General features: G+C 47.1%; 1 protein-coding gene across 2 annotated transcripts in view; it reads right to left on the bottom strand.

The window, feature by feature from the left end:
* The window catches only part of LOC101075546 (netrin receptor UNC5C), a 113,289-nt gene extending 97,587 nt beyond the window's left edge, over positions 1-15,702 (bottom strand). Inside the window, exon 1 of one of the 2 annotated variants that reach the window (XM_029830365.1) lies at positions 15,166-15,702. In XM_029830365.1, the coding sequence (XP_029686225.1) occupies positions 15,166-15,283 (118 nt within the window). In that variant the 5' untranslated portion in view covers positions 15,284-15,702. The remainder of the gene's footprint in view (positions 1-15,165) is intronic. The other variant, XM_029830366.1, reaches the window with a different exon arrangement.
* Between the last annotated feature and the right edge of the window lie 3,883 nt (positions 15,703-19,585).

A 19,585-nucleotide genomic window follows, 5' to 3' on the forward strand; every position in this document is an offset into this window, starting at 1 on the left:
TAGCAGGACTTAAAAATGCCAAACTTTATACTTTCATACTTGGGTGTCATTTACAGCCTCATTAACTGAACATTTTATCTATTTTCCACTAAATAGATTTTGACGGCTGTGAGTATTTTTTTCTTTAATATATTTAAATGAATACAATTTAAATAATAAAAATATTGCCCAATCAATGTGAGATTGGGCAAAATCATGTGCTTGCATGCCCACGTGCACGTGTAGTCAGCTATGATGCCAACAGGCAGCGATGGAAAAACAGCAACTTTGGGTGACAGACGGGCACAGACGGATGCAACAGACTGTTGGTGGTTCTGGGCTCCATAAAGGAGAATTTCTTTTTAACGTCACTTCAATATTAACTGAGATAAGAATCATACAAATGCCGAGTCCCAGGTGGCGGCTAGCCAGCTAGCTAGTAAAATCTTGATGCCGCAGCCGGATCATCACTTCGGATCGGCAGCGGTGCCGTGGCTGAAAAACTGCTTCCACACTTGTGGAAATCAAAGACAAAGGAAACTTGTGGCCAGCGCGTCGACGTGTATGTCGTGTTAAAGCTAAATCTGTGCGTCGGGGTTAAAGGCTCACATTTCTGATTTATGCTCGACCTCCTGCTGCCAGACTGGATATGTTGTCTGTGTGTGTGTGTGTGTGTGTGTGTGTGTGTGTGTGTGTGTGTGTGTGTGTGTGTGTGTGTGTGTGTGTGTGTGTGTGTGGGTGGGTGTGTGTGTGCGCAGCTCCACCGGTCCACTCACACTCCGACCAGAATTTATTTTAGGGGATTTGGCTTCTTAAAGTGTCAATTTTTTCTGCCCATTCTCCCTCTTCTTTTTGGATTCAGCTGTCGAGTGTAACAATAATAGCATGAAATCGTGGTTCTACTCACTGTTCTGACAGGAACTGACTGTTTGCTGAATAAATAATACAAATGGTTGGAAATTTAGCACAGTGCACGGTCACGGCGCGGCGCCCTCTCCTGTGAAGTGCAACCTTCTTCACGTTTCGCGGCGCCTCTTTTGTTTCCTTTCGCTTTATTTCCATGGCGCACTCCTTTACGAGTGTGTGCTCTTTTTCTTAGTTCTTCTCTAACTTTTTTTTTCAGCCTCTCGCAGGAAAATTCATACATACCTCTGGCGGCTCTGATTAGCACAGTTACGGGGGGGCGGGAACACAGGGAAATGTCCCCTGGCATGCCTGGGCGTCCAAGCCTGGATGAGCCCCAGCCCCTGTCGCCATGGCCCACGGAATACCCCGTCAGCGGGGGGGGGGGACTTGCCTTCTGATGTAAACCAGCGAAGACACAAATGCCTCAGACAGCGGTAGGACACATCATGGGGGCATGAGGTGTGTGTTGAGGGAAGGAAGAGAGGCAGAGAGGAGGGGGGGGGGTTGCTAGCGGAGACCGCAGGAGTACCAGTTAGCTAATGGGTCAGAATAAATGTGACCTACTGACTGACTGAGGAGCTGAGATTGTAACCAAAAATCTCTTGAAGTGCCCCCCTCATTTCCCAGCTACTCTGTTAAACCATAAATTACGGGGGGAAAAAAGGGTTCAATAAACCACAGATGGGTTATTGGGCGCGTCTCGATCCCACTAATGCCACGTGGTCGGCGGCCCGTCGATGATGATTAGAGGGGCTGATGAATTGTGCTGCCGTTAATTACGACAGCAGACGCCTGTTTCTTCTTCGGTTTGCGTTCCCTCGTACCCGTCAACGTGTCGCTAATCGCTGATTAATCCTCCGTACATCATATCGCCTTCTATGGCGCGCAAATGCCGAAATAAATGACCCGCCAGTGATTCCATAAAAAAAAAAAAAAGTCTCTTAATCCAAGTGGTTGAAACACATTTGGGTCCAAGTGACGTATTTCTCATAAATTCGCTCCGCTCAGCGTCCCAAACCTGCAAGTCCACATCTAAATAACAGCATTTGTTTTTATACAGGGATTTTTTTCCCCCTCCTTACTGCAACCAGATGATTTCCATGACCTCATTTACATCTATGTTCAAGGGCCAAGAGGGTCAGGCTGGGAAATGTAAAAAATAAATAAAATCTGCCCGATTTTATCAGAAAAGAAGAAGAAGAAGACACGTGTCCTGTATATGAGCTGTGGATCTGGTTTTGTTGACATGAACGCCACGTTATTCCCTTTGGTTTTACAGTGGCCGTGACAGATCTGCGGTGGAGGGCGGGGGGGGCGGGGCGGTTTCACAGCCCTCCCGTGAACCCGGCGCTCGCGTCGATAACGTCAGCAAAGTAAAAACATTCGGCTGAGACTTTGTTTGACAGCGGCGTGAAATACCGAGCAGCTCCAACAGAGCAAACGGAGGAGGGGAGCGCCGCTCGGCTCTCTCGCCGCTCGGCTCTCTCGCCGTTCGTCTCCCTGGGCTGTCGCCGTGTCTCCTCACTCATCCCGCCGTCGTCTGTGCGTTTCCTTCTTTCCCCTCTCACTCATCATCAGCATCATAATATTTTCCATCTGCTCGGAGATGGAGACGTGAAGCGAGGGGCAGCCAGCGAGAACAGCTGCAGGGATCTACCCCCCGATATCTTAGCATTGAGTACCCCAGACCCCGTTACTCACGTTCCCTTTCACACAGCTCGGGTGCTGAAGAGGACGCCCCGCTGATGCAGAATGGTCCACGTGGTGGCTTTAGGTCTGGTTCCACACGTGATGAGGCCCAACACAATGATGACGTAATGCCAACCCAACGTCCACTCTTCTATTAAATTCAATTCATCGTTATTTATATAGCGTCTGTTACATTGGAGATCGTCTCCCGGAGCTTCTCGGACACTCAGAACCGGATCCCAGCAAGCAACGGTGGCGGGAAACACTGCCGTTTCCCAGGAAGAAACCTTGAACAGACCCAGGCTCACATATGTTGATGGCCAGGTGGGTAAGGGAGGAAGGGAAGAGGAGATAGGACAGAAAGAGGAAAGGAGTCGCACAACTGGACTCATTAATGTTTCCTTTCATTGTGGCCGTTAAAAACCCAACTAAACTGAATCGCAGGATTTGTCTTCTGACCTTTGACCCCCACCAAAAGTGTGTTCTGCGGGAAGAGATTTGACACAGCAGTAAAGCAGCGACTCTTCTATAGGTGTTTGAGAAAAGTCTGACAACAGGAAACACATTATGGAATGCAAACAGAATCATTTTATCTCTTTTGTATCAGCTACTTTCAGACATCATTTTAGGCCTGAACACAACTGTGTTTTTGCTCTCACAGTATTCACCACTATCACACTTATTATGGACCAACTGTCTAACAAAATGTACAAAAGCCCAGTTGGCAGCCAAAGACTTCAAAAAAGGGATTGAGCCTCCAAACAGCCTCAATACGTCCAAAATGTGCTGAAGTGGAGCAACAATTTCAGCACTTTCACAGGAGATCCAGCTGCTGAGACCAATCAAGACGCGCTGCAATTTCCCCGCTCCGACTGTTGCTTATGCCGGCAAAAAAGTGACCCACTGCTGTGACAATTAACGAAAAAAGCAGGTCTAACTGGCTCCCGGGGAGACGCTGGGGCTGACGTCACGCCGCTGTGGACGATTTACCACAGGCGTGTTCTACATATGCTAACATTTTCAGTACTTTCTTTTCCAATTAACACATCTGCATTTCTGTAGGTGACACCGAATGCATGTGTGTGTGTGTGTGTATGCTGTGCACAGTTGTGGAGCTTTCTGACATTAGTAAGCATGGTGTCCTCTACATCCGTGTGTGTGTGATTCTGTGCATGCATGCACACACTCCAGGCTAAAGTCCCTTGACAAGCTTAATACCATTATCAAGATTTACAGCGATGTTCATGTGGGACTTACATCAAAATGGCAGCACAGACAGAACCCTTGTCCCAATTAGGGAGCCTGTGAAACAGCGGCACACAGAGACATGCAAATACACACACACACACACACACACACACACATAATCTCTTTCTTACACAAACACAGAGTCTCACTATCTTTCTCAGACACTTCTGCATATTCACCATCACATGGACCTATTCTCTCTCTCTCCCCCTCACACACACACACACACACACTCGCGCACACCTCTCATCCCTCATGGGGACAGCCTTTGGCCTTTCGCAGCTGGAGGAGAGAAAATGCTGAAACGGTGGAAATAAAGAACAAAATGAGAGAACATGGAAGGAGTGAGTGAGAAGGGAGAAGAGTGGAGTTGCATTTAAAGCAGCCGAAGATCAACAAAAATGCAGCTTCAAGGCATCAAACGCAGCAAAAGCCTGCAGTTTGTTTGGATCACACGCAAAGTTGCAAACCACATTCCCATTATTGCTACTTCTTGTTTCAAATATATGAAAATAATTATTAAATGTTCATCCTAATTGAAAGCAAGGAGCTTGTGTTTGACTGTGCATCTGCACACATCTGGGCGAGCGTGTCTAAATGGGCAGGAGACAAACAAGTTGGACCAGAAAATGCTGACCAAGCACCTCGCGGAGAAGACAAAGAGGGTCTGTTCATTAAAATAAAAACATAACTTGTATTTGATTCTTTCTGTGTCACAGGGAAACATCTTCATGATTAATAATTGGGGGCCACAACATTCTGTAATTCTCCTCTGGCAATGAAACAAATGACCAATTTCAATATTAAACCCTCATGAATTATGCATGGCTGCTTGTGGAGCCTCGGAGACAGACGGATGTAGAAGGCACAACATTCTGTCATATCAAAAAGCTTGTGATGAGTTGAAACACCAAAAGTTGAATAAATTCTACAGCCTGCAGGACCTCTTAGGCTCCTCATACAGACTTAGCAGCCCTTCCTCCTCAACACGCCACGACATTTATGACACAGCAGAGAAAGACATGAACAAACACCTCCAACCTGCCTGTCTGACCTCCTACAAAGTGATGTATGATGGAATAAAAGGACCTTTCTGTCCCAGTATAGCTCATTTACATATTATATATAGCTGGGTATAGCATGTATAGCTTGGTTTGGGCTAATTTGATGACCCTGAAGAAGATGGCTAAAATTGTTACAGCCACCTTCAAAATATTCTTTCTTTCTGCTGAATTTTTTAAATGCTGCCACAGTGAAAACAACACAAACGTGTGCTTGTGCAAAAATGGATTAGAAATATAGGTTGTGTCTCCGAGGTTTGTTTTTTCCCTGTTGTCAATCAAATGCATAAATAGGGCAGCCTCAACAAGCTCTTTTCTCACTTTTAGTGATTCATTCTTCACCTTAGCCAGCAAGAATACAGAGAACAGACCTGAATTTGTACTTTCACACTCTCTCACACCCCTACACACACCCACACATACACACTCTCCAAAGGTGTGAGACAGTAATCAATGATGGCCAGTCACAGTTCAATACACAGACTAAACAACATTGCTCCATTATTACTGTCTTGTTTAACCAATAGCACCAGAACAAAACTGAGAATCAATTCGCTGCCACCCAACATTCTTTCTGTGTGTGTCTGTGTGTGTGTGTGTGTGTGTGTGTGTGTGTGTGTGTGTGTGTGTGTAGAAGGAACAGACAACAACTCAATAGTGCAGCAACATGAAAAAGGTCCTTGATTAAACGTCCACTTAAGCAGACTTTGGAGACGTCGGAATGTGTGCGCTGGTGTCTCCGTGCGCTTTAATCGGTCCTACATATTTGATATTCACCAACCGTAAATCTGTCGTCATCGATTTCTCACTAACAAATTGGGTGCAGAGCTTCAAAACCAGAATACAATCTGTCTTGTTTCCGTAGATTAAAGGGTCTTGTTTGGAGTATTGATTGGACACAAAGCAGGGGAGCCCTTACCTGGAATAGCATCTTTAGCGTTATCTTTAGTCTTTTCACCACCACACTGCTTCTCTACTCATTAACTTGCCCATCCAGCTTCTATTCAAAGAATTATATCTACTAGCATTAGATTGTGGAAGGTGCATGAACTTCCAAAGGGGCCACCAAGTATTGGATGAGCTGCAGGTTCTACAAATAATTAAAGTAATGGAAACTTTATCAATAACACCTCTTTTTAAGGTTTCCTGAATACAAAACCTCTTCCAGTTTCAGTTTTTCGGCATCGGTTCTGGATTTACAGCTGCTATGTATAAATGAATGATCGTCTTGTCTAGAAAATCAAATTCAGGATAAGTAGATGTTGATCCTGCAGTAACTGATGGCACCAGTCTGTCTGAAGCGTTACCTTCTGCCAAAAGGAGAAACCAGGCAAAAAACAACATAAAGAAAAGTCCACAACAGTTCTGTGTGAAACAAAATACTGTGGAAGTACAAGGGCTGCTCTTTTCCCTCGCCTCCTGCAACACGCTGTAGCTGCCTCCTGCGGCCGGCTCTCTACAACTCTGAACACAAAACACACGTTTGTCATGAGAGCTTCCACCATTTTCAAACTAGAATTTCCTTCTTTTTTTTTTTTAAAGTGTGGACCTGGGACCAAAATGGCAGCTGCCTTGCCCTCATTTTCTGACAAGACCTCAGCATGGAGCGGAGATAAATATGAACTCTGGAGGGGCACAGAGGAAGAGGCTGCACAAATAACCACGGCAACAATACCAGGATTTGGAGGAGCTGGAAGGAGCCGTGGGCATTGTCTGGCTTCAGTCAGCTACTTTGTGCTTCTTTTGAAAGTGTTTCTTGGGTGTGATGACATTTCTCAGAACAGAGGAAGGGGAAAACACTTCAAATGTTTCAGCAAAGTTTTCCTCCCTGTGTCCTTTGTACAAAGTTTCAAATCCCCCACTTTTTTCCCTGGAGGAGAGAAAGAAGGGAGAGGGAACAACAGCGTAAAAACAGAAGGAGAGGCCGGGTACAAATTCATTTAATGCTCCTTTTGATGCGGTGATGCAACCCAAGAGAAAGTGACCCCGCGTAGATGATGTGGTCAAGAGGACAGTGATACTCACAGGTGCTCCCCGACGTTTACACAGATTCAACAAGTAGGCCACAAAACTACCGCTGGGTGCAGATGATGTAGCGGCACGTGTGTGTGAACTCTTGGCCTAAGCCCTGGTTGACTGTGAACATTCATCAACATGGTTCTACACACGTGTGTGGCGTGTCCGCAGACACGGACGGTCATGTGACGGCCGCTCATGCTCAGAAATGGGCAAAAATCCGAAGTTTCAAGGGCCAGTGTGAAAATCTACCTAAAATGTTTCTCTTTTGCTAAAGATAAGTATTTTAAAGTAGTAAAATATGAAAGTATTAATGCGAGTCTCCTCCGTGGCTGGAGCGCCCCAAAACTTTGACTACGTTGGGAGTCATTAAAACTCGTTTTTGCAAGAAAAAGAAATCTGGGTAAAATCGCATTTGAAATAGTTTAAACTCTCCACTGGGCAACCTGGAAAAAGCTTCAGACACCATCGTTCTATGTATCTATCATGGTCTATAGCAGAAGCAGAGCTGCAGCCATCTCTGAGAAGACTTTTCCTCTGATTTTTGTGATGTGAAATGTTCCTTTTCTGAGTTTCCTGCTCTGCGTGGTCCAAAAAAAAAAAGACTTAATGAAGCTGAACTTGCCAAGTACACACCAGCTCCTACAGATGCAGTCGAGTTGACTGACAAACTAAACTGTGTGTGTGTGTGTGTGTGTGTGTGTGTGTGTGCGTGTGTGCGTGTGTGTGCGTGTGTGTGTGTGTGTGTGCGTGTAGTGGGTGTTTTCCAGTGTTGGCGGGCATATTTCGCCACATGTCGCTGCACCGTGAGCCAGTCTGTGCTGAGAAAAACCTGGACCAGCTGTGCCTCCTAGAGACACTGGACATTGTTGGCTGAATAAATAAATAAACAAACAACTACATAGATATCGCCATGCTGAATGGTTAAAGCCATGTATGGGGAATTAAATCATACATATTACACAACCACGGATATGCCGGCACCCTCCTGAGTCAAAGCTGCGTCTCTCCCTTCGAAGCAGGACTGCAGATTAGCTGGAAATCTCTGCATGAAGTCAGGATGTTTGCTAATGTTTACATGTGTGGGCTGCAAGAATTCTGCCTTCATGCAAAATTGCAAATGGATTTCATCACGTTGGATCAAAGAGGGAAAAACGAACGTTGTGTCTCTCCAAACAGGAACGACGAGCCGATGCTTCAACACTTCAGACTCTGTGATGAGTCCCGCGCTTTACTTCAATCAATGTTATTTATAAGGACGCTTCCGCGGACGGATTTAACCCCAGCAGAACTGAACTGTCAGAGAAAACGCAGTTGTAATGGATCCACTGATTTAAGACCCATACACGAGTGTCCCGGTCAATAAATGACGGCTGAATAACGGATCACTTCATTTCCCGCCACATTAAACAATCGCAGAACAGTCAAATCATCATCATCTGCACTCTCAACTGAAAATGACGCCATTAGCGAGAAACAGGCACCCCGGCGCAGCCCCACGTGAAAAACAGTATCGCCGTTATTTGACCTCCGAACGCCAAACTTCACTTTAATAACAAGCGCGGCAGAATTCCTCCGGGACTGAAACACACAGCACCGCAGGCGGAGGAGAGGAAGGGAAGACATTTTGGGGTCAATCCAATGTTTCTGTCCTTTTTTTCCTAATAAACATCAATAAAGCGTTGAGAGACGCGCAGCCTGGAGAGCCGCGGCGCTCGTGCTGCTCTGCTTACACGATAGTGTGCACATGTATGTGCACGCTCCGCGTGGGAGAGAATCGATGAAAACAAAGCAGAGCCGGAATGCGCTATAAACAAACGCAAGCATGCGCTTGTGCACTTTGGCGGCACCTTTGTTGACCCGCCATCAAGCACAAGCAGTAAAACCGGAGGTCGTCCCAGCCGCTGGCGGGACGGCGTTGAAGAAGAACCTCTTCGGTCTCTCAATCGCTCAACAACAACTCAAATCCTCCGACCTCGGCGTCATTTTAAATTCAATTTATCAGGCAGTGCCGACGCTCCAAAAGTCGCATCTGATGATCTGGGAGAGCAGCCGAATTAGAGATTGTGAGCAACAGGAGCCGCAGAACAAAAGCTTTTAATACGCCGACATATCAACTGATGAGAAGCAAGATCATAATCTGCTTAACCAGGAGTAAAGAAATCATTTTCACTACTATTTTTTTCATTATTAATGCCTGTCCAGATGGCCAGTTGGACATGAACCCTCAGGTTTATAGACAATTTGTGTAATTGTCTTCCCTTAAATATGACAAATCAATTTGAGTGCCTTTTTTCTGGCTTCATTCATTAATAAAGAGATGAAATGATGACGCCTCCAGAGTTCTGCTAACACAAGCAGCCAATTAAGACTGTCAAACTCTCGATACAAAACTAAATATAGTTTGATGCTCGACTTTAAAGCTGTGCACGTTTGTTGGCTCATTAGCTGAAGCAGCGCATCATCTCTCTGCAGAAGCGGCTCCATCCCAGGGCAGAGGAGAGCCAGGCTGTGCAGGGGTGACACATGAGACAAGTGCACCTCTGTCACACACATACAAATGTCTCACGCTTCTGTTTCCAGACTTGAGGAACAGCTGGCCTTCCTGTCCGCTCTTCACGGCTTTTGTTCTCATTATCGGATGATTAAGCTCTTCCCAACACGCCTCCTCTCACAGGCTGGGGGGTAATTTCTGTTCTGACCTCAGGCACCAAACCTGACCAAAAGTGTCATTAATACCCTTAAATGTTCAAAAAGTTTCACCATAGGTCCGTGCTTTTAATTCTGGAAGAGTTCTTTAGTCGTGTTTCATCAAATCGTCTCCCCCTCTCTGAGCAGAGTGATTAATTACTGCCCCCACGCTCCTTTTTTCATATCTCGCTCTGCACGCTGCGTCCTTATAAGTCACTACATTTTCTCCCTCCCACTCGTTGAACACGTGCTGCTTAGAGCTGTACCGATCCCCGGCCTATTCACCTGTTCGCTCTTTTTTTTTCCCAGAACAAAAGATTTCAGGGAGTAATTTTTGTAACAAAGAAGAGTCATTACTCTCTCCTTTGGTTCCTACCTGAGCTCCTTGAGGGAGACTCAAAAACAGGGAGGAGGCTGTGCGGATATTTCTGAAAATAGCAACGCGATATTTCATCTGCACGACACACACGAATGTGCCTTTTCAGCAAAGCACGGCCGTATTCATCTGGCCACGTTAAAGTACGTCTTCGCATAACCCAAAGTGCTTACACACACGTTTGCTAGTATGAGCAACAAGGAGGTGGGTGTTTTACAGCTAACGGTACCGTGGTGTTCCTGCCGTTTGTCTGTTTTTAACTGCCATGCATGTGTGCCGCTTCTGTTTCCAAAGCCTACAGAGAAGCAAATGACACGTCCACGTTCAGAGGAACACGCAACCAGAAACCTCTCAGCAATGCACGCTAAATCCCCCTTTTATGGCATCCTACGGCACACACAACAAGCAGAATCGTGTGTGTGTGTGTGTGTGTGTGTGTGTGTGTGTAACATAAAATGCAGACGTAAGCCTAGGACGTTAAAAGTTACAGTGGTGATTATAGTAATTATGGTTTCAAATTTTTACATATGCTCTCAGAGGGATCACCGGAGCGTTTTGGCAGAGAGAGAGAGAGAGAGAGTTGGGGTTGGGGGGGGGGGGGGGGTCACATGGGAGTCTGAAGGAAAAGTAGTTCTAAAACAGAAGGGGTGGGGAAAGGACAAGGGGACGTTACAGAAAAGCAAAAGAAAACGTAGCGCTGAGAGATATGAAGGAGCGAAAGGCTAATCCTTCTGGCAGCCTCCAAACACCTCCTGCTCTTCCACCTACCCCCAAACCCCCCCCCCCCCCACCCCACCCCCCATCCTTTTCTCCACACTCTACCAGGAGTTGAATAAGCCTTTGGAGTGAAGCTTTGTTTCTTATCAAAAAAAGAGCATGAATGTCAAATTCTCCACGTAGAACTGAGAAAAAGAGGCAGAGCACCTTTTAATTCCTCCTCCTTCTTCCCTCATTCTCTGCCTACATCTATCAGGCTCTCCTAGACTTTGTGTCCTCGTCGGTCTGTTCTTTATCCGGCCTTTTCATCCCTCTCTTCACAGGGGCAGCGCCAGTTTTGAAACAGAAGGGGATCAGAGTCGCAGCCTTGCGGACCCCCTGCGGCGCTGCAAAGTCTTTTTTCCTCAATAGCAGCTTAATTACACATTCATGGTGACACAAATAAGATGCTCTCGCTCCAACACAAAAACACGCCACTCAGCCGGCGTGCACAGGACCCATCTGCTGGCCGTGCGTCTGCACTTGAGGAACAAAACGCGCCTAGGTCGTAACGTGTTGCCTTTTCAGCGGTGCGACACGCTTTCAAGGGTTTTCCATTGATACTATAAAAGCTACACATGCAGCCCGTCACCAGCACGCGCACCCCAAGACGTGAAGCAAGAGAGACAACAGATTGGTGTTCTGGCATGAATCCAAACTCAGCACCAGAGACAGACACGAGACGGAGGATCAGGCACAAGCGGCAGAAGTTCTTTTCTTTACACAAATAGAGTTTGGCCTCACTGGATGCAACGTGCTCAACATGGGTCCTGGTGACCCTGAAGCATCCAAGGCTACAGAGCAGGAAGTAAAAACAATGTATAGAGCATGAAAAAGGTGGAGCTGATCAGTCCTGAGTACTGTAGCTGTGAAGCCTTAGAGAAAAGTGTTCCATGTGGAGAGGTGAGCGCCATTTACCAACATGTCTCCAGGGTTGCGTGCTATATTTCCGTTACCAAACACGCCCTAAAAAGCTCTCTTCCCTCCAGCCAGAGGCTCCGGGCCCATAAGGATACTTAACATTGCTTGTTTGAGCCATGCTTCAATTAAACAGCGTAAATTTAAAGATTTAAAGAACGTCATAGGCAGCAGACTAAGAAAAGAACGGGAACAGAGAGAAAGAAAATAGGAATAAATCAAAAACTGTGATTAAAACCACTCAAATATGTTCGTCATTTTCTGTTGTGCAAGCCCCACTCCACATCCTGGAGCTCCCTGGAACCAGCGGGGAGCTACAGGACATGGAGGCCAACAACCGTTCTTACGACACCCGCCCACAAATGCATCTAGCTACAACAAAAAGCCTGGAAACAAGAGCCCCAAATGAGGCCTTGAGTTTCACAGGCCATGAAAAATTCATAATTCCACATCTTTACATGAAACTCTAGAAGGAATTAGACCTAGCAGTAGGAGACGCTGGGAATCAGTTTCAGAACATTTAGCCTTTTTGGGGGGTTTTTCGCCCTCTTCAGCTCGAGAATGCCTCTCCCGGAGCAAACACACACATGCACGCGTGCACACACGTGCACTGAAGGAGACATTCCTCCCTGCAGAGGGAGAGATAGAAAAATGGTGCAAGCAGCGCCGCACGTTTGTCCTCCAGACCAAAGTTTCTACAATGCAAAAAAAAAAAAAAGACAAACCGTCCACGTTCACAGCTGCGTGACGCAAACCCGAACATGCAACGCTGAGATTGACCCATTCATCCAGCATCCGCGACTACTGAGGGAGTGAAGAATAGATGGAGGAAAGGTGTGTGAAAAGGTGACAGGTCTGAGGGAAGAAGAAAATAAGAGCAGGAGGCTCAGGGTGAGGGTGCATCGGTGCAGGAAGCTCTCCTGACAAACAGCCTCAGACGCAGTCGTCCTTCTACACACTGATGTGAATGCACACACAAAGATGTTGCTTTGATCAGACAACGTTGCATTGTGTGTGTGTGTGTGTGTGTGTGTGAGTGTGTGTGTGGGGGGGGGGCAGTCAGTCAGCTTGTCAAGTCCTCGTGGAGTGATCAAAGCTGGTACAAACCACCCACAGAGATCTCGCTGCTCATCCATTCATCCGTTCCCTCACCCACTTTCTCTTGTTCCTGCCTCCAATCGCCGGCCCGGATGCCAAATTTGAAGAAAAATAAAAATAAGCAGCAGCATTTTAACACATAAATCCTGGCTTGAACTGGCACTGCAAATCACGTTTGGCTGCTCCATTCCAATAATCCCCCCTGCTGTCCCCCTACACACACTGAACCCTGGACGGCTGCAGTGCACCAGGAGACTGGATCAGAGCATAATGGGAGACAGCATGGGAGTGCTGGCAAAACCATAAAGCTGAGACAACACACACACACACACACACGGAAGAGGGAAACTAGTGCTGAAACAAACATATAATGCCAAGTTAACAAGTCTCCCACATATAGACGTTCTGGTACACACACACACACACACTTACACACTTCTCACAAAACTTCCACAAGTTTCCCTCTCCACATATTCTGGTTTTCACCTCCCCTGCATTCAGTAACACCAGATAATAATAATAAGAAGAAGAAGAATTCTCTCCCAGAATCAACTGAATTTGAAACTGCATTTGAAACCGTAGCAGCACCACAGAAGCTGAGGCCGCTGAGGTGTTCACACATTAGGAGGTTCCCCCCCCCCACAGAAACAGCTGAATCGGACGCGCCGCTGCTTAGTCATCGTAACGAACGAGAGGAATTCGGAGGCGCTGTGGAGTGATCGTGACGTCCATTCAGTCCAGATTAAAAGTGAGAGGGCTAATGGCTTTTTAACAGGCGGAGAGGCTGGAGGGGGGGGGGGGGGGGGGGGGGGGGGGGGGGGACAACACGAGGATCTCCACACACACTCTGCTCTCACTGATCCAATGACTCCCATCTAATAACTCAGCTACGGACAAGCTGTTGAGAAGAATATTAGCTTCATCCTGAAGGTTGATTTTTTTAGGATTTCTTTGAAAAGCACAAAGAACCAAAGGTTTTCCAGAGACCCTCTGATTGATTCCAGCACCGTCAGTGAGATCTACAAACACAAAGAAGCCCACTCGGCTGCACTCAAGTCAATGTGTTCTGTGTGTTTTTGCCCCGCTCAGTGGAAAAACAGAGTCTTCGGAGACATCAGTCAGGTCTTTTATGGGCTGAAATACGACAAGAGTGGAAAAAACACAAGCTCGGCAGGGTTTCGATCCGCCCAAAGAAAGAAACAATTCAGTTTTTTTTTTTAATTCTCGTGTTTCTCCACAGTCAAATTGGGCTGTTTATGGGCGGCGAGGTGCTATTTTTCTGGGGTGGGTGAAAGCTTTTTTCAAATCAGCCCACTAAATTGCGATGTATTGATTTAACAGTAAACCAATCAGAAGAGTCATAATGAATATCAGTGGGCGTTGTTCCCCAGAGAAAAGGCAGAATGGAAAACCCAAATGGTGGGCTGGGGGGGGGGGCTGGCGGAGGTTCTGTGAGGTGCAGAACTGCGTCCTGATAACAGAGTGTAACTTTTACTGAGGAGAACCTGGGCCCCAAAAGACACCACAAAGAACTAAGACGGGCTGGGATGGATGTTGGGGGCCTTTTGTGGAATTAAAATAACTGCTGGCAGCAATTGTGACTATCGCCCTTATTAATATCAATATTTTTCTTATTATTCTCTACATTCAGTCTGTGACCTGCAACATCCACCAGCTGCAGCCGCCTTGCGTCACCCTTCAGAAATATCACTTAAACATTCCCGGTATGTTTCTCTGGGGAATCTTAATGATGCCAACACAAACCCGTGGGGACGTTATAGCTATTTATACATCCGCGCACTCATATATGGCGAGAGCAACTCTGGCGATGATCGGCTCCATGATCGGGGACCGTCAGAGGACATGATGGTTCCCGCTGCTGCACCTTTCTCCGCGTTTTCTTGGGAGATTTGTGGAGCGTTTTTACGCGTCAGTGAGCGCGCACGACTGGGGATCATTTTGCCGTATTGAACCGTGAGACGCGAAGAGACTCATCGGGATCTACTGTCCACAGCCCCCCCCCCCCCCCCCCCCCCTAATTAGCGGCAACCTCAGAGTTGTTTTTTGAACATTCGGCTCCGGATCAGTGATCCTGACGCTTCTCCGGAGTTTAAATCGGTGGCCTGAGCAGCAGCAGAGATTATTCTCAATTGAGTGCACGTTTGATTTCATTCCTCCCGGAGTAACTTTGGCAGGAGGTCTTTGGTTCTTGCCCGCTTGAGCATCACCCTCGGACCAGGAGAGGCGCCGCGTTGACTTGGACAAGACACATCACGTCAATTCAAATGAAACTGCGCAACACATCCAAAAAAGTAGCCTACAACAACTACGGGGGACGCGCAGCCGTGCCCGCACGGCAGCGGCGGGGGAAGGAATCAGCTTTGAGGCAATTCAGGTGCGTTAAAGACGGAGGAAGACGCGGCGTACCTTGGGCGACTCCTCGGTGCAGGAGAACCAGGAGGAGCAGGATCCCCGGCGCGGCGCACATCCTCGCCGAGCAGCAAGATCCGCGTCCTATTCCACTCCTCTGTCCACTTTCACCCATTACGACAAGTGACACGCATAAACACACGCAAACTCCTCGGGTCCACAGCGGAGGGTGGGGGAAACGGGAACAACCTCCCCACTCGTCCAGCACAGGGTCTGTTGGTCAGTTGTTTTAAAAAAAATCACAAACGCACAAAGGTGTGTGTGTGTGTGTGTGTCGCCGCTGTCTGAGGTCCGCAGGCTGGAGCGGTGGGAACGAGCGCGGGGTCGCTTCTCTGCCGTGGCCGCTGAGCTCTGCCGCTCTCTCCGTGCGCGCTCTCCTCCTGCTCCACTCTCCGTTTACGCAGAGAGAGAAATGCCACCGCCCTCTGGCTACAGCGCACGCACTCCTGCTCAGCGTCTCCGCTGCGCTCAGCCTCTCTCCCGTCTGAAACTGCAGATTTTCAAATAAAATTAGCAGCTTTGATTTTTTTTTTTTTACAAGACAGCAATTCTCCTCCAGAGCCCTAAATGTCTGCATAAGTTTACTTCCTTAAAAGCGTATTTAAGACAAAATAAAACTTATGATAGTTGAAGACTCCAATCACGTGGGATTTCATTTACTTTCAGTGGTGTTTGCGCGCGACCCTACTGATGTCTGCCCCCTGACGGCTGCAAGCGCTAAGGGTCGGTTTCCACATCTTCATCCAGTTTCTCACACTAAAACGAGCTCGTATATCCCCCAAACCTGGACGTAAATCCTGTTGCTTTTTTCTGAACGCTTTATTAATCTGTGCGCAGCCCGGTGACGTCACACACCAGACAGCTGGATACATTCACCAAAGTGCATTGTAAAGAAAGTTTTTATTTTATTTTCTGCCAACACAATCACAAAATAATCATTTTAGGAAGATTAAAACAACAACGAACCAACAAAAACAGCTGTTGGAAGAGAGATCCCCTTTAAGCACCAGTGCCATCCCACAAGCCCCCATTTCCAGATTTACGCCGCCGCACTGGCACATAAACACATTTACAGCTGTGTCATTGTGCACCGCCGTTGTGTAACCTCAGCGTCACCTTGAAGCGTTCAGCAAAAAGATCCACCGTGAAGTAATCTGGAAACACACACACACACCGAACATAACTCTCCAAAGTGTTGCCACACACTCATCCGAGCACCACGGGCTGGATCAGGCATTGTAACGGAAATATGTGGTGAAATATGTGCTCGGCACCATTTGTCACCGCGGCAGCGCCGCAGTTCAGCAGCTACCAGTGGAAGTAGCTGCTGCCCACAGGGAGCCGTAAAAGCCTTTTTATTCTGCCACTTTATTGGGAGGGGGAAGCAATAAGTTACACAAGGGACACACTTGAATACGGACTAACAGCATTCAATGGGATTCTCAGCGTTCCACGCGGAAGTGCATCAAAGCAACATGGGATTTCCAGGAAGTTGAGTTGTGCAGACTCTCTGTGCAGACGAGGTCGAGAGTTTGGCCCGAACCGAATGGACGGCCGTCGCCGCAGCATGCGGCCATTTCTACTGGAACTAGTTTGAACTGGTAGGAAGCTGGTTGGGAATGCAAACCGTTAGAATGGAGCACCTGTGCTCAGCCGCCTCCGTTTTCAAAAGGAGCAGACGGTGGCTGCAGGGCTGTTCAATTGGATGATTGTACAACGGCGCCCGCGAGCGTTCCCAGTCTGGAGTGGTGAAGGATTCCAGTCGACACCCTCAATTACAAGTAATGAAGTTTATACTCAATCTCTCGTTTCAAGCTAACGTGGAAGCACGATGGAGGAACATGCTAATGCTCAATGCTCATGTAAAAACCTTCCTGCCACATGAACACAGCGCCTCTCGGGCTCAGAACCGCTGATGATGATGACCACTGATGAAGCTACGTTAGAAATGCAGGTTGTTACTATATTAGATTTGCATTTTCTGTCTTTACATCGGAAGTCTTGGCGTTTGTTTAAGGCCTTTCTGGTGTTTATCTGACAGAAATCAATGAAAATGCAGAAGTCTGAATTCTTCCAGAACCAGCTTTGACTCTCACTTGTTTTCATGTATTAAAATTGAATAGTTTGCTTTTATTTTTAGCCACACTAGAAGCATTTTGGGCAGGAACCCTCAGTTTAAGGACGTGCCACGTCGTCCCAATCCGAGTTATTTCAGGACTTTGACTTAGTTACTCCAAAACCCTTCATTTAATTTCCTTCGAGACATGGATTTTTAGTCTCCTTTTTTTGTGCTCCAGATCATTGTTCTGCTATGTTACACAACCGGGCCTGAGCTCCCGGACACAAAAGGCTGGCTGGACGCTTTCCTTCAGGATTTTCTGGCAGCGAGCGGCGACAGCGAACCATCCGGCCACACAATCAACTGACAACAACCGATCCGCGTGCGAGGAATGTGCGGCTTTACAGGCCGTAAACATGGAGACACAAACAACTTGTGAAGAAAGCAGAAGTTCTTGTTTACTCCTCAGGGACAGAGGTTAGGTCGCCGTCTCTCTCGCTCTCTTTCTCTGTCTCTCTATCTTTTGAGAGCCTAGTTCAGTGGCCTCTGTGACCATACGCCTCCACTGAGGGCAAATGGAAACATTTTTAATGTACAGCCGTAAACTCTCTCTCCAACTTGGTGCCCAGATCTTGTGTCTTTTTTGTCCCTGTCAGTTTCCCTGGCAACCAGCGGTGATTGAACTACAGTCGCCATTGAAACAGACCATTTTTCCTCTTTACACTAAATAAAAGGACATTAAATCACACTTTCTCCTGCCCCCTTGTTCTGCCAGCTACCTGCAGGAGTATTAAAATCATATGTGTCGTTTCTGTTCTGTGCTCAAGCAGAAAAGTGGGCCCCCGGGCTGGGGGCCGAGGAGGTTTAATCTCTTTAAGCAGTTACATAATGGGTCCCCAGTTCACATTTTAATCAGAGAATAGATGGCTGCATCTAGAGACGAATAATCACATCTATAACTTTCTAATCTAATATCCAGATACATTCAAGTGGATTAGAGGGGGGGCGGGGGGGCAGGTGGTACGCTGCAATCCCAGCCAGCGTTTGTAGGAGGATTTATCCCTGTGTTATTCTGAGATGTAGAAAATGAGACTCGGCGGGGGGGAAAAGTGCTTTTTGTCTTTGTTGCAGGTGCTCGTCTGTCCCGACCAGACCGATCCGCCATCACCGTCCGATCACCGTCCATTTGGAGTTCGTCCTGCAGGGCGTTTGGCAACGAGCCCTGACAGCCTCATTCACTAGATGGCTCTACGGCGACCTGGGTGACCTGTCCCGCACACAGCGGTGCGGCCCCACCGCCGGGAACAAAAGCAAAAACTTATCCAGATGACAGACAGAGAGACAGAAGGGGAGAGGATGCAGAGTCATGAAATTAAATTGTTTACACACGCACACACACACACACACACACACACACACACACACACATATCCCCGCATTGCTGTCTTTGTGGGGATGCATTGCCCGGCGACCTACCCAAACATCACAACTAACTCCCTGATCCCAACACTGACCTAAATCCATCAAACATCCAAATTAAAACTGTCTTTACCCTCATACAGTCTTTTGACTGTGGGGCCATTTTGCTGGTCAAAAAGAGGATTTTGGTCCTCAATATGTAGTGAATGTGAGCGCACACACAAACACGCACACACACACACGAGAAGGTTTATCCACAAATACAAAAATGCTGCGGCCACAATAAAGTAATTGAAAACCCCAGTCAGCTTATGACCTCATAGCCAATAAAGAATTCAATTCATATAACGTAAAAAATTGCTTGCAGTTTTTATTTGTTTACACAACGACAATCTGTCTAATGGTCGGACCTAACAGGCATTAGGGAACACGGAGCGTGAAGGAAATCAATGCAAACTGATTTCCTGATTGTGTTTCATGAGGTTTTTTTTATCTTCTGACCAATAAATTGATAGAAGCATCAATCTCAGCGTGACCGACCGGTGGGGTCGTTGTTCAGAGCTGAACAGCAAAAATATAATTTGGCATTATAGTCCAAACTGGGTATCCGGTCAATGTGATGGCCTCTTTGGACACAGAACTTCTTTGGCATCAACACCAACATATAGGCTGGACTTCACTTGGGCGCCATTGCAACATTGGTCGGAAATGTCGTGTATGGGGAGGGGTGTCTATCATGTGGACCCCCCTCGCTTGTGACCATATTGACTGGAGACCACGGAAGCACGGAATTATCCCAAATGTGTATCAGCGTGAGGACACCAATCAAGACCATCTAGAACATGGAGACCTGCCAGGGTTTGCATCAGAAACAAGAGCAGGAGTTTCCCCGCATTGCTCTGCTCAGGTTTTCAGACTGAAACCGGCCCTGTTGGGAGG

The sequence above is a fragment of the Takifugu rubripes genome, chromosome 21 (genome assembly GCF_901000725.2).
Source record: "Takifugu rubripes chromosome 21, fTakRub1.2, whole genome shotgun sequence".
Classification (NCBI taxonomy): domain Eukaryota; kingdom Metazoa; phylum Chordata; class Actinopteri; order Tetraodontiformes; family Tetraodontidae; genus Takifugu; species Takifugu rubripes.